This window comes from Rhinoderma darwinii, chromosome 1, assembly GCF_050947455.1.
Source record: "Rhinoderma darwinii isolate aRhiDar2 chromosome 1, aRhiDar2.hap1, whole genome shotgun sequence".
In the NCBI taxonomy this organism is placed as follows: Eukaryota; Metazoa; Chordata; class Amphibia; order Anura; family Rhinodermatidae; genus Rhinoderma; species Rhinoderma darwinii.
This window is the reverse complement of record NC_134687.1, coordinates 202,707,531-202,722,997: the sequence shown is the minus strand read 5'-3', so window position 1 is coordinate 202,722,997 and position 15,467 is coordinate 202,707,531. Positions and strand designations below refer to the sequence as shown.

At 43.8% G+C, this 15,467-nt stretch overlaps 1 protein-coding gene across 7 annotated transcripts in view; it reads right to left on the bottom strand.

The window, feature by feature from the left end:
- LOC142758968 (UDP-glucuronosyltransferase 2A2-like) overlaps positions 1-15,467 on the bottom strand; it is a 279,898-nt gene that overhangs the window by 15,235 nt on the left and 249,196 nt on the right. For all 7 annotated transcript variants that reach the window (XM_075860758.1, XM_075860761.1, XM_075860775.1 and 4 more), the window contains 3 exons: positions 12,628-12,776; positions 3,602-3,733; positions 2,969-3,056 (listed from right to left, as the gene is read on the bottom strand). In XM_075860758.1, the coding sequence (XP_075716873.1) occupies positions 2,969-3,056; positions 3,602-3,733; positions 12,628-12,776 (369 nt within the window). The remainder of the gene's footprint in view (positions 1-2,968; positions 3,057-3,601; positions 3,734-12,627; positions 12,777-15,467) is intronic.

Sequence of the window (15,467 nt, the reverse complement as noted above, 5' to 3'; positions counted from 1 at the left end):
TGAACACTGCGGATTTTATGCAACACATTTTATTGTGGAAAATCCGCAGCGTATTACAGTCGCAGCAGAGTGAAAATCACTGACAGTCTGCACGGCCCCATAGAGTAACATATCACGCGCGTTGCACGGATGTATTACACGTTCGTCTGAATAAGCCCTAACAATAAGGCCCAGTTCACAGAGTTTTTGGGCCTTGATATTGACTCGGACACTGCGTCAGAATCAGCACCAAAAAACTTCCAAAACCGCCTCCCATTGATTTAATCTGAAATCAATGGGAGCCAGTCGCGGAAAAAAGGAAAAGCAGCACGTCCTTTCTTGCCGCGGTTCCGCCTCTGACCTCCCATCGAAATCAATGGGAGGCAGAAAATGCATTTTTCGCTGCGTTTTTTGTCTGCTGTCCTCAATCGCAGCGGGCAAAAAACGCAGCAAAAAACGCGGCAAGATAGTGTGGGCAGGTCAAAATCTGCCTCAAAATTCTTTAAGGAATTTTGAGGCAGATTTTTTCGGCCTGCAAAATACTCTGCGTGAACAGGGCCATACATAAACAGCACTTTGAGACACTTTACTCACCGTGTCAGAAGAGCTGCTCCCACTCCAGTCCTCTTCAGGCGATGTCTTCGGTCCAGATGTCGTCCTTGACCTCCAGGCTCCAGAAAATGACGGGGATCGTAGAACTCCTGCCGCCGCGCAACAACTAGACTCCTCCCCCTCTCCTTACGCAGCTACGCTCTGGAGAAGGAGGACGAGGCGGAGTCGGACGAGGAGGACGACGAGGAGGCGGAGTCGGACGAGGAGGCAGAGTCGGGCCAGCAGGTAAGTAAACTGTGCGCCGCTGTCCCTGTGTGGCTGCCCTTCCCCGTAGATCGGACTTGTGTTGCGGGCGCACCGCCTCCCTCTCGGCGGCGTGCCTGGTCGTTCGCGCGTGGGCGCGGTCATGCGAGCGCGTGCGCGAGCTTGCGGTCGTTCGCGCGTGCAAGCGGTGTTTCGCGGCGGTGATGAGAGGGGGGCCCGCAGCTCACGGCGGTGTTTGACGAGAGGGGGGCCCGCAGCTCACGACATTGTTTTGGTGAAAAGAACAGGCCCCATTGCAGGGGCCTGTTTTTTTCTACCAAAGGCAAGTCGCGGCAGTTGCCGGGCCCCCCTTTCAATTAAGTTTGGCCGTGCCCCCTACACTAGTACCCCTAATACCCCCCTGATGACGGCCCTGTGTAGCGGGAATCACGCGTGTCACCCGGAAGTGCTTCCGTGTGCCGTGCACGATTTGCACGCACCCAATGACTTCAATGGGTGTGTGCTGCGTGAAACACGGGCAAGTATAGGACATGTCGTGAGTTTTACACAGCGCACACACGCTGCGTGAAATTCACTGACAGTCTGAACGGCCCCATTCACTAACATAAGTCAGTGCGAAGTAATAAGTATCACGGACGTATAACCCGTTCGTGTGAATAAGGCCTTATATTGTCATTTGTAGTGAATTTTCAGTGCACAATCCGCACCAAAAATAGGAGGCAAGTAAGTGGCTTATTCAGATGTCCATGTTCGGTCTGTGATATACGGAGCGTGTATCGGCTATATTTCCCGGACCGACCACAGTTCAGGGAGCCGGGTTTCTAGCATCACAGTTATCTATGATCATAGTCCCTCCCTTCCCGTGGGAATACTGTCCCCGGTCCCGTACTGAAAGCATCATTACAGTATGGGACAGTATTTCCGCAGAGAGGCAGGGACTCCCAGCAACACTGATAACTATGATGCTAGGAGTCCGGCTCCATGAATTGTGGTCAGCCTGTGAGATACAGCCGATACACGCTCCGTATGTCACGGACCGAATGCGGCCGTCTGAATAAGGCCTTAGTCTAGTTACACAGTGCGGTGAAATCCCATTTTTTTGCCACAATTTTTGCAAAAAAACGTGACTTGACCGCACTGTGAGAATATAGCCTAACAGCACTTTTCATGTTTTGTATCTTTTTTTTATGCAATTTTCGTAATTGCGGCACAAATCACGCGGTTTTGCCGCGATTTTTATATAATCGCGGCAAAACTGCGCCATTTTTGCCGCGATTACGAAAATCGCGGCAAAAAAGCGCTAGGAAAACGAAAAAATACCAAAAAACTTTTTAACCAACTTTATACAATCTACAAATGGGGTCAGGGGGATGGGAATCAGAATGGATAGGGGAACATACTCACCAGCCTGCAGGTCCGGTCGGCAGTGTAGAGGAGCTGGGGGGCGGGATCTCCACACGCAGCTTCAGCACATGCTGCATCTTCCCCTCCAGTGAAGCTACAACAGGTATGCAGGGGCTGCCGCGAGTGTTGCTAGGGGAGTGTCGCTAGGGGGGTGTCGCTAGGGGGGTGCCACGGGCGTTGCGAGGGGGGCCCGTGAGCGTTGCGAGGGGGGGCCCGTGAGCGTTGCGAGGGGGGGGGGGCAACAGTCCGAGGGGGGGGGGGGGGGCGACGGCAGGGCCCCTTTTACTTCATCCATGTGGCCGGGCCCCTGACGGGAGTACCAGTAATACCCCCCTGATGGCGGCCCTGCATGTTCAGCCAAGAATTCAGTCATGTCCCAGAATTGGAACAAGCAATCATAGTACCCATTACAAAACTGGAGAGCACCCTGCCAAACTTTCCCTCTGCCTCTCCCTTCTGTTCACCAGGTCCCCCCTCCCTGATTCTGAAGAGGACTCATTATTAGTGTAATAGCGGAAATTTTGGAATTTCAGATACTTCTCAGAATTCTGTATGTTTATTTCTGAAACTATTTAAAAAGTAGTCCTTCCACTACTTAGAAGTGGCTATCCCATTAAAAAGATCACAATTGGAACTTTTTGAAGAAATGATAATTATGGAAACAAAGGATTTTACATTACTATCAGCATAAACCTCTGGCAGCATTTGATATCTTTAGTTCTCATACATACATAGATTTGCTACAGTGGCATGTACCTTTAAGACTTACCTAAGAGATCATTCTGTGGTATCCAGTCATACAACACTGTATTCTCCCCTAGCATAGCTGGACTTTTGCCACTGTATCTCCAGATTACCTGATTCAAATACAACAATATTTATATATTATTAGGGGTGATCTAATTACAATGTACAAATATATAATTGGACAGTACAGAGATCTTTCTAATGATATTTATACACCTAGGCCTGTAACCATGACACAAGGGCATCCTCTCAGTCTAGAGGAAAAAAGACTTTACCATAATCATAGATTCTTTACTGTAAGAGCAGTGAGATTATAGATCTCTGTGCCACAAGATGTGATGGTTGTGTCAATAAACAAGTTCAAGAAAAGTCTTGGAAGATATAATTTTTTCAAGTTATGGTTACTAGATTCTGGAGATTGCCATAACTGGAGTAGAGAAGAATTTTTTTCCCCTAATATGAGGCAATTTGCATCCGCTTTATAGGGGTTTTTGCCTTCTTCTGGATCCACACGGTAGGATTAGAGGTTGAAATATATCAACGTGTGTCTTTTCTCAACTGTATCAACTATGTAACTATATTCACAGCTATTACCTGTCATTATGTTGGTTTTTTTAATGACGATTATGGGTTCAGGAGGGATGGTAAGCATTACCTTCTGCGGCAACTGGCTCAAAGCAGCAGCAATCACGTTACTTCTTTCATCTGTCAGGTTTTTCACCATAGAACCCAGTGAGAATACAACAATACCATGTGTTCCTGAGCTTTGTGCAATCTTTTCCATATCCTGTAATGAACAAATATGCATTCAGTAATGATTTTATATTCCTATCAATATATTGATAAAACATGAAACTTAGTTACATGGGGTTTTTTCAAGCACTTTAAAATGTTAAAAAAACAGTGTGTGTGAAGTAGGCCTAAGGCCTCGTTTACACGAGCGTGATATACGCACCTATATTAGTCTATGGGGGCATGCAGACAGTCCGTGAGTTTTGCTCAACGTGAGTGCGCTGAAAAAAACTCACGACATGTCCTATCTTTGTGCGCTGTTCGCGCATCACGCACCCATTGAAGTCAATGGGTGCGTGAAAACCACGCATGCCGCACGGAAGCACTACCGTGCGAACTGCGTGATTCGCGCAACAGCTGTCAAACTCTGAATGTAAACAGAAAAGCACTTTTCTGTTTACAAACATCCAAACGGAGTGTCATAATGATGGCGGCTGCGTGAAAATCACGCAGCCGCGCATCATACACTGATGACACACGGAGCTGTTATGTGCCTTTTGCGCACGCAAAATGCCACGTTTTTTGCGTGCGCAAATCGCACACGCTCGTGTAAATGAGGCCTATGGGTGTATGCACACGCGGCAGGATTTGTTTCTGTATCGTGCTGTGGAGGAACTCATCCTAAACCTATGCTGAAGGGTCTTAATCTTTTACAATATAGTGGAGCCCACTAAACTATAATTGGGAAGGTGCAATATTTTAATATGCATCTAATTTTAATTCTGCCTATACGCAGAGATTGTGGTGGTGCTGAAAGGGTTGAGGCTATGTGTAACAAGTGTAGTTACATGCTGCCTTACTTCTTGTCCTGTAAAATGCAGAAAAAGACGCAAAAAAGACACGTAGGAAAACACTGTCAATTTAAAAGCTGCCTCAAAATTCCTGAGGGAATTTTGAGGCAGATTTTTTTTCTGCCTGACAAAAAACACAGTGTGAAATTCCCCTAAATTTGCCTGCAATGCAAGTGAATGGGGTTTCAGCAACCCCGATTACATAAAATGGAAAATCTCCACACTGATTTTAATCCGCACCGACCGGGGAGAACAAAATAAGTAGCATGCTACTTCTTTTCAAGAATTCTGCATGGAATCCCTGCATTCATATACGCCCCAGTGAATGGGGCTAATCCGAGTGCGGGTCTGCGAAAGACATCAAGCTGCACATTTGCAGCAGAAATCTAAGTGTCAGTCTTAGGCTGGGTTCACACGTGGCGGAATTTCACTTAAATTCCGCTGCGGACACTCCGCAGCGTTAATCCGCAGCGGAGCCGTTTGTCCATTGACTTACACTTTAATTTAGCAGTGTTCGTTTAGACGAGGCGTAAAATTCCGCTGCGGAGCATAGGCTGCGGAGCGGAATTTGGTGTCCGCAGCATGCTCTGTCTGTTGCGGAGCAGTGGCGGACTCATGGCGGAATTTCTCCATTGACTTCAATGGAGATTCAAAGTTCCGCAATGAAGTCCGCAGCTGTCATGCACATGTCATGTGTGCTGCGGATGCGTCTTGCTTTTTTAACTTGACATTTCTTCATTCTGGCTGGACCTATGTATTTCTAGGTCTACAGCCAGACTGAGGAAGTCAATGGGGCTCCCGTAATGACGGGAGCGTTGCTAGGAGACGTCAGTAAATAGTCACTGTCCAGGGTGCTGAAAGAGTTAAGCGATCGGCAGTAACTGTTTCTGCACCCAGGACAGTGACTACCGATCCCAATATACATGTATCTGTAAAAAAAAAATGAAGTTCGTACTTACCGAGAACTCCCTGCTTCTGTCTCCAGTCCGGCCTCCCAGGATGACGTTTGAGTCTAAGTGACGGCTGCAGCCAATCACAGGCCAAGCACAGGCTGCAGCGGTCACATGGACTGGCGCGTCATCCAGGGAGGTCGGGCTGGATGCCGAAAGAGGGACGCGTCACCAAGACAACGGCCGGTAAGTATGAAATTCGTTTACTTTCACTAGGGAAAGTGCTGTCCCTTCTCTCTATCCTGCACTGATAGGGAGAAGGGAAGCACTTTTCCCGCAGTCCGCAGCAGCTAGTCCGCATCAATTTCCGGCACATTTTGTGCAGATCCGCAGCCGTAATCCGCAACCCGGATTAGGTGCGGCATTGATGCGGACAGTTGCGGAGGAAATCCGCCACGTGTGGTCATGCCCTTAGATTTTTGCCGTGGATTCTCTAGGAAATAGGTGTCAGATTTGCCATAGGCAAATCCGATGCGTCTGAAGAAAACCTAAGGCCCTGTTCACACAGAGTTTTTTTGCAGGCAGAAAAAAATCTGGCCCAGAACTCCCTCAAGAATTTTGAGGCAGATTTTGAACTGCCTGCACGTATTTTTCCACATTTTTCCGCTGCGTTTTTCGCCCACGGCCATTGAAGCTAGGAATGGACCGTGGGCAAAATACGCAGTGAAAATTTTCTGCCTCCCATTGATTTTAATGGAAGGTCAGAGGCGGAAACCGCGGCGAGAAAGGACCTTCCGCTTCATTTTTTCTGCTAGATGCCAAAAGCTGCCCAGGAAAAAAATGCATATCTGCCTCCAATTGATATCAATGTGGGGCGATTTCACCCGTTTTTTGGCACTGATTCCGGCGCGGTTTCCATCTCATAATCAGCGCCAAAAAACACTGTGTGAACTGACCCCTCTTTGACCATTCAAAAACTTTGGAGGCATGGCTGTATATCACATTGTATTGTACCCCAGATTTTTTTCAGTGATTCTGGGGGTAAATACGGTGGAATACACAGCACCCAGTGCAGAACAGTACTGACTGCCAGAGTCGTGACTTGAGGCTCCTGGGCCTTAATGCAAAATATCAGGGCTCCGATCATGGTTTCCGTCGGAGATTTCCATCAGGGGAACCCATGAACGGAACCCAAACTGAAACAAACAAAAAACTATAGGTTTCCGTTTGCATCACCATTGATTTCAATAGTGACGGATCCGGTGCAAATGGTTTGTCACAGTTGTGTAAGAGTTCTGCTGTTTCGACGGAATCAATAGCGTAGTCGACTACGGTATTGATTCCGTCAAAACAACTGGACCCTTACACAACGGTGACAGACGGAAACCATCTGCAATGGATCCATCACCATTGAAATCAATAGGGTTGCAAACGGAAACCTATAGTTTCCGTTTGTTTTAGTTTGGGTTTCGTTCATGGGTTCCCCTGACGGACAGCTCAGACGGAACCCATGAATTGAGCCCTGACGCCGATGTGAAAGAAGCCTTAGGCCGGATTCACACGAACATGTTCGGTCCGTGATATACGGACCGTATGTCGGCAGTATTTCCTGGACCCAACACACTTCAGGGAGCCGGGCATAGTCATGTTCATAGTTATCTATGACGCTAGGAGTCCCTGTCTTGCTGAAGAAAACGGTCTTGTACTGAAAACATTATTACAGTAAGGGACAGTTTTCCCACAGCGAGGCAGTGACTCCTAGCGTCATAGATAACTATGAACATGACTATGCCCGGCTCCCTGCAGTGTGTTCGTTCTGGGAAATCCTGCTGACAAACGGTCCATATATCACGGACCGAACATGCTTGCCTGAATCCGGCCTTAGGCTGTGTTCACTTCTGCAATGCAAGCAATGTTAGATGACTCCGTTGCATATTCCATCAAGAATCCTAGACAAAATAGCGCAGCATGCTGCAGTGTTTTGTCTGGTTGAATGATGGTCACCATGCCAAAAACGCCTTGAAAAAACACTTTAAAAACGCTTGTCAAATCTGTGTAAAAAACGCCTGATTTCAGAGGCTCATTTCTCTTAAAATCAGTCTCGTATTTTTTTGTAATCATGTTTTCAGTACTGGACAGTATTCCTGCGGGGGGGGGGGGGGGGCAGGGACTCCTAGAATCATAGATAATTATGATGCTAAGAGCACGGCCCCCTGAACTGTGGTCGGTCCGGGAAATACGGCCAGCACATGGTCCGTATGTCACTGACCTAACATGGCAGCGGCGGTTAACTTTGCCCTGCTCTCCCCGTTGCCGATCAGCGGCCCATCGCCGCTGAATTCTCCAATTAACTCCTTAGATGCGATCGCCGAATTTAAGAGGTTTAGAGCAGATCGGCAGCCCCCACATGCAATTTCGGGGGCTGCCGATGGTTGTCATGGCAACCGGAGGCCAGATGATGGTCCTCATAGGCTTTCTGCAAGAGTGACTGTCACATCACAATGACAGTTGGAATACATTACACTACGTTTTCTAGCAGCGATCAGAGCTGCAGATCTTCAAGTTCTCTAGTGGGACTAAAAAAAAAAGGAAATAAAAATGTTTAATAAAAGTTATAAATTACATAAACAAGAACAGCTTTTTTTCCTATAATACGTCTTTTATTATAGGAAAAAAATTAAACCGTTAAAAAAGTACACATATTTGGTATCACCGCATTCGTAACGACCCAAACTATAAAACTATAATATTAATTTTCCCGCACGGTGAACACCGAAAAAAGAATATGTAAAAAACAATGCCAGAATTTTTTTGGTCACCACCCCTCTCAAAATATAGAATAAAAAGTAATCAAAAAGTTGCATGTACCAAAAAATAGTACCAATAAAAACGACAACCGTCCCGCAAATAACAAGCCCGTACACAGCTTTTTGGACTAAAAAATAAAAAAGTTATGGCTCTCAGAATATGGTGACACAAAAAAATAAATTATTTTATAAAAAAGTTATTTTATTGTGCAAACGCTGCAAAACATAAAAAAAAACTATATACATCTGGTATCGCCGTAATCGTATCGACCCGCAGAATAAAGCAAAAATTGTCATTTACAGCCCAGTGTGAACGGCGTAAAAAAAAGAATTAAAAACATTGTAAAGAATTTATGGTTTTTGGTCACCTTGCTTGCCAAAAAATGGAATAAAAAGTGATTAAAAAAATCGCATGTACCCCAAAATGATAGCAATGAAAACTACAGATTTCCCCGCAACAAATAAGCCCTCATATAGCTCAGTGGAGCCCTACAGCGTGCACAAACTGCAGTTTACGTCCACAGATATGACATCATAATATTTTTGAGCTATTTGTCTACAGTGGCACAAACTGGGCACAACATATTGTGCACTAAAATGGCATATCAGAGGAAAATTTTAATTTTCACTCTGCACCATCCGCTGCGCATTAACCCCATTCGCACAAAACGACTTAATAGCATGTCGTGGTGCGGGGGGGGGGGGGGGGGGATGTATGTAGCGGGCTTACGCTGTGGGTGTCAGCTGACACCTGGGACTAATGGACAGGAACAGCGATCGCGCTGTTACAGGAGCTTGCAAAAATGATAATATACTGCAATACGTTAGTATTAGTTCTAATAATCGCTGGTTCAAGTCCCCTAGGGGGACTAATAAAATGTGTAAAAAAATAAGTACATAAAGTTATTATTAGTGAAAAAAATTAAATAAATATTTAAAGTCGAAAAAAAAACCTTTTACCATTTTTTCTCTAAAGTAATGTAAAAAATACAAAAATACACAAAATTGGTATCGCTGTGTCCGTAAAAGTCCGAACTATAACAATATACCATTATTTAGCTTGCACGGTGAACGCCGTAAAAAATAAAGAATTTAAAACGCCAAAATTGCTGTTTTTTGGTCACCATAGCTCTCGAAAAAAATTTAATAAAAAGTGATCAAAAAGTTGTGCGTACCAAGCAATGGTACCAATAAAAACTACAGCTCATCCCACAAAAAATAAGCCCTCACACTGCTCAATCGAGCAAAAAAATAAAAAAAGTGATGCCTCTCGGAGGCATAGTGAAACAAAACAATTTTTTTTTTTAACAAATAGTTTTTACTTTGTAAAAGTAGTAAAATATAAAAAAAAAACTATATAAATTTGGTATCACCGTAATCGTATTAAGTCGCAGAAAAAATTTAAGTTGTCGTTTTTACTGCATGGTGAAAGCCGAAAAACTAAACCCAAAAAACAATGGAGGAATTGCAGTTTTTTCCAATTTCAGCCTGCAAAGAATTTTATTTTCATTTTCCCAGTACATTAAATGGTACTTTAAATGGTGTCTATTGAAACTAAAACTCCTCCCACAAGAAATAAGCCCTCACACCGCTCTATTGATGGAAAAGTTAAAAAGTTATGGCTCTTGGAATGGGGGAGGGAAAAACGAAGAAAAAGCAAAAAATGGATCAGTCCGGAAAGGGTTAATTAATTTCTAAAAAAAAAAACAACAAAAAAAAAACACTTATAATCAAATTATGGGGTATAGCCATACTCGGGAGAAGTTGCTTTACAAATGTTGGGTGGCTTTTTCTCCTTTATTCCTTGTGAAAATGAAAAAAAATGGACATTTTAGTGGAAATAATGTCGATATTCATTTTCGCAGCCTAATTTTAATAAATTCTGCAAAAGACCTGTGGGGTCTAAATGCTCACTATACTCCTAGAAAGATTTCTTAAGTGGTTTCGTTTTCCAAATGGGGTCACTTTTGGGGCATTTTCACTGGTTTTGTTTCTCAGGGGCTTTGCGACATGACACCCAAAAACTATTTCAGCTAAATTTGAGCTCCAAAAGCCAAATAGCGCTTTTTCCTTTCTAAGCCGCACTGTGTGTCCAAACAGCAGTTTATTACCACGTATGGCATATATCCGTAATCGGGAGAAATTGCTTTACAAATGCTGGGGTGTTTTTTCTCCTTTATTGCTTGTAAAAATTACAAATTTCTATGTTTTTTCATAAAAAAAGTAGATTTCCATCTTCACAAACTAATTCCAATAAATTCAACAAAAAAAACTGTGGGGTCAAAATGCTAACTATAGCCCAAGAAAAATTCCTTGAAGGGTTGTAGTTTCCAAACTTGGGTCACTTTTGGGGGGTTTCCACTGTTTTGGTCCCTCCAGTACATTGTAAATGCGACATGGCACTGAAAATTATTCCAGCAAACTCAGTGCTCCAAAATCCAAATGACGCTCCTTCTGTTCTGAGTCCTGCTGTGGGTCCAAACAGCAGTTTATTACCACATATGGGGTATTGCCGTAATCAGGAGAAATTGCTTTACAAATGTTGGGTTGTTTTTTATCCTTTATTTCAGAAAAAAAAGTAGATTTTCAACTTCACAGACTGATTTCAATGAATTCAGCAATTAAACTGTGGGGTCAAAATGCTAACTATACCCCTAGATAAATTCCTTGAGGGGTGTAGTTTCCAAAATGTTAATGAGTCACTTTTGGGAGTTTCCACTGTTTTGGCACCACAAGACCTGCTTCAAACCTAACACGGTGCCTAAAATATATCCTAAAATACACTAGGTGCTCCTTTGCTTCTGAGGCCTGTGTTTCAGTCCATTAGCACAATAGGGCCACATGTGGGATATTTCTAAAAACGGCAAAATCTGGGCAATAAATATTGAGTTGCGTTTCTTGGGTAAAACCTTCTGTGTTACAGAAAAAAATGTATTACAAATTATTTTATTTTTTTAAAATGACATTTGTAAATTTCACCTCTACATTGCTTTAATTCCTGTGAAACGCCTAAAGGGTTAAAACACTTTCTGAATGCTGTTTTGAATACTTTGAGGGTGCCATTTTCAAAATGGGGTGATTTATGGGGACTTTCTAATATATAAGGCCCTCAAAGCCACTTCAGAACTGAACTGGTCCCTGAAAAAATAGCCTTTTGACATTTTTTGGAAAATGTGAGACTTGTAACGTCGTGGAAAAATAAAAGGAAGTAAAAAAAACAATGCAAACATAAAGTAGACATATGGGATATGTGAAATAGTAACCATTTTGTGTGGTATTACTATCTGTTTTACAAGCAAATACATTCAAAATTTAGAAAAAATGCAAATTTTTGCAAATTTTCTCTAAATTTTTATTTGTGTTTTTCACAAATAAATATTGAATTTATCGGCCAAATGTTTTCACTAACATAAGTCCAATATGTCACGAGAAAACAATCTCAGAATCACTTGGATATGTAAAAGCATTCCGAAGTTATTACCAGATAAAGTGACAGATTTGAAAAAAATCGGCTTCGTCCTCAAGACCAAAACAGGCTCAGTCCTGAAGGGGTTAATGACCATGTGGTTTTGTGGGTAAAACGGCAGTATTACCTGCAAAATCGTGCGGCCATTAACTATCAATTTGTAATCTGTGCCCACCACATGTGGGCAGGGTTTTTGGCTGCATGCGGATGGCACTAAACGTGTCCTCTCCCTCACTGAATTCTTCATTTTATTTTAACATTGATTTTTATTCAATTTTTTAAGTATTCAATGACAATGCAATGTAGATACAGAGTAAAGAATATAAATCAATACAACATTACAACCGAATAACAATAGAAGTGCGGGACACGATAGTAAGAGCAAATAGAATACATGGTATTAGTCAATTACTAACTATATTTTGGAGTACATTAAATATTATAATTTATACATGTCTTTTGGAATATTGTTAAACTTTTAAACCAAGGACTCCAATTTGAATGGATTACAGATTTTCCACTATGTGCACTCGGATACATCAGTTCAAACCAACAGTTAGGCTGGGTTCACACGACCATGTTACGTCCGTAATGGACGGAACATATTTCGGCCGGATGTCGCAGACCGAACACAGTGCAGGGAGCCGGGCTCCTAACATCATAGTTATGTACGATGCTAGGAGTCCCTGCCTCGCTGCAGGACAACTGTCCCGTACTAAAAACATGATGCGGCCACATTCACTTCCATTTCTGTGAAGCAGTCAGTGCGACACTGCGATCACACAGCGATCTTTGGCTGTGGGGCCTTTATCGCAGCCAAAGTCGCCGTGAAGCCCTAGCCAAAAGTGATGTCTATAAATTATTCGCCATGTAGTGTATACATCTTTTTATACACAATTTTCTTTACATATCAGAAAAATCACAGCTGTATTTACCTCTGGCAAAGGTTTTGGGGGTTTACAGTGTAGACCTCCTACAAACTCAAAGTTAGGCAGAATTGGTCGTGGATACTCAAAATCCCAGTATGTGCGAATGAGCCATATTTCTGCTTTTCCCATAATTTCACACAGCGTAGTTGGTCGACCTAATAGAGGAAATACATAATAGTGATTACTTGTATTAAATACAGTAGGTACAAATGTGTGAACTCATTCCTTTGCTTGCATTTTGTTCTATAGGCATTCCCACAATCAAATATAATAACATATCTACAGGATAGGTGAGAATTTTTTCATTGTTGGGTGCCCCACCACTGGGGCGAGAACGGGTGTCCCAAAAAGCCTATTCCGCCACACTGCTCGACCACATTGAGAATGAGCTTGAATGGAGTGGTGGTCGAGCATGTATCTGTTGCTCCATTCAATATCTCTGAGAATGACTTAAATAGCTGAGCATTGTACTCGGCTGTTTCCGTCATTCCCATAGACTTTGAATTTAGCGACAGCGTGCATGCTTAACCGAAACTTCATTCAATGTCCTCCTCAATGTGATCGTGCAGTGAGGAGGAAAAGGGGGGTATGGGACCCCCGTCCTTGCGATTGATAGGGGTCTCAGCGATCAAAAAATTATTACCTATCCTGAGTACATGTTTTTTTTAAAGCTAGTCATCTCGCGCTACACATCTTGAGATAAAAGAAAATGTTAGGAAGGACACATCTGTATTGGATTACAGGTATTAAGCATAAAGATACTGCAGAATATTTTATGTAAAGTATATGATGTCTGTAATTTCTGAAAATTTGACAGATCATTTGGAAATTACTTGACATGGGTATGGGTACAGCCACATGCGCCAGATTTTATTGCATAAATTTCTGCGTCTGAAAATCAGTTCCATTTATCTGAATACAGCTTGCAGAAATCAATGGAATTGCTACAAAAGCAACCCCATTCATATCAATGTTTGCATACAGTGTGTATATATATATATATATATATATATATATATATATACACACACACACAACTTTGTCTTTGTGTCTTGGTGCGGTTTTTCAGACAGAGTTTCCGCTGCGTAAATGAAGCGCTCATACTTACCCCCTCCCTCCTTTGACGTCTGCTCCGGCCTCTTACGATGATGTTGCAGGGCATGTGATGCTGCAGCAGCCTGTGATTGGCTGCAGTGGTCACATGGGATGAAACATCATCCCAAGAGGCTGGACTGTAGGAAGAAGGAGGGTGTTCTGGGTAAGGGCTTATTCAGATGAATGTATAATACGTCCGTGCAGCTGTGAAAATAAGAGGCAGTGTAAAGCACCCTGCAATTCACAGCTCTTCTGTTCAGGATCTCTTTGGCTCCTCACACCTTTTTCTAAGCTGGTGACCGCTATATCTGTCTGTAGGAACACAGGGGATATCTGAGGTATCATACCTGGATGATTCATCTAATGCTCCATCTGCAAACTACTGTCCAGTAACTCCAACGCTGTTGGATAATAAATTGGGAAAGTCAGACATTGTTCCATCAAGAACAAACTTGTCATAAATTCCCAGGAGATATTCTCTCCCTTCGTCTGGTCTGGCAGGAAAGAATCTTGGCAGCAGAGGGTCTCATGTTCATGTCAGCAGCTGCAGAGGCAGTTCTTTGGGCTTTAGGGCACTTGTGACCCCTCCAGAAAGAGATCCAGAACCTAAGATAATGCAACCCGGTGTGGTTCAACAATAGGTGCACCCTGTCATTTCAAATTCATGAATCCGTCAGATGTGAAACCTCTTAAAAACGTGAAGTCCTGCATCCAAAATTTGGATCCTGTTGACTACAGAGGTATCAGTGGCATAACTACCGCTGTAGAAGCCATAGTGGCTGCTACGGGGCCCGCGGCATAAGGGGGCCCATGCCGGCACAGACCCCCCATACACGGAGGCTTCGCTAGCAGCTGCTATGGCTGCTACAGCGGTAGCGACGCCACATTCAATAGTGTCTCCCTGCTTTGCCATAGGCTACTGTAACAGTGGTGTAGCTCTAGGGGTCGCAACTGTGACCGGGCCCCTAAGCCTGGGGGGCCCGCAGGCCCCCGTAGACATACAGCGCTGACTGCGGTGGTCCCGCTTCCTGAACGCTCTAGCAAAGAGCTGAAGGCTCCTTGCTCCAGCATTCACTCGGCTGTGAGTGGATCGGCGCAGGCAGGCGCGATGTTTTGACATCATCGCGCCTGTTTGCGCCGAGTCACTCACAGCACAGACCGGAGGAAAAGGATCCTCCACCCGTCGTGGGAACGGGGATAGGTAAGTAATTATTATGTTATTATTTTTCTATTAAGCACTATGGGGCATTATACTGGGTAGGGAAGGGAGGCTGATATGGTGGCAGCTATAGGAGTATTTTACTATATGGGGGCATTATGCTGTTTGGACAGCTATGGGGGGCATTATACTGTGGGAACAGCTATGGGGGGCATTATATTGTCGGGACAGCTATGATGGCATTATACTGTGGGGGCAGCTATGGGGGGCATTATACTGTCGGCAGCTGTGGGAGGCATTATACTGTGGGGACAGCTATGGGGACATTATACTGCATGGGGAAACTATGAGGGAGCATTATACTGTATGGGGCATTATACTATGGGGGCATTATACTGTGTGGGGTGCAGCTATGGGGAGCATTATACTGTATGGGGCAGTTATGGGGGGCATTATACTGCGTGGGGCATTATATTGGGGGGGATGCTATGGGGGGCAATATACTGTGGGGGCAGCTATGGGAGGCATTCTGAGTGGGGGCAGCTATGGGAGGCATTATACTGTGTGAGGGCAGCTATGGGGGAATTATACT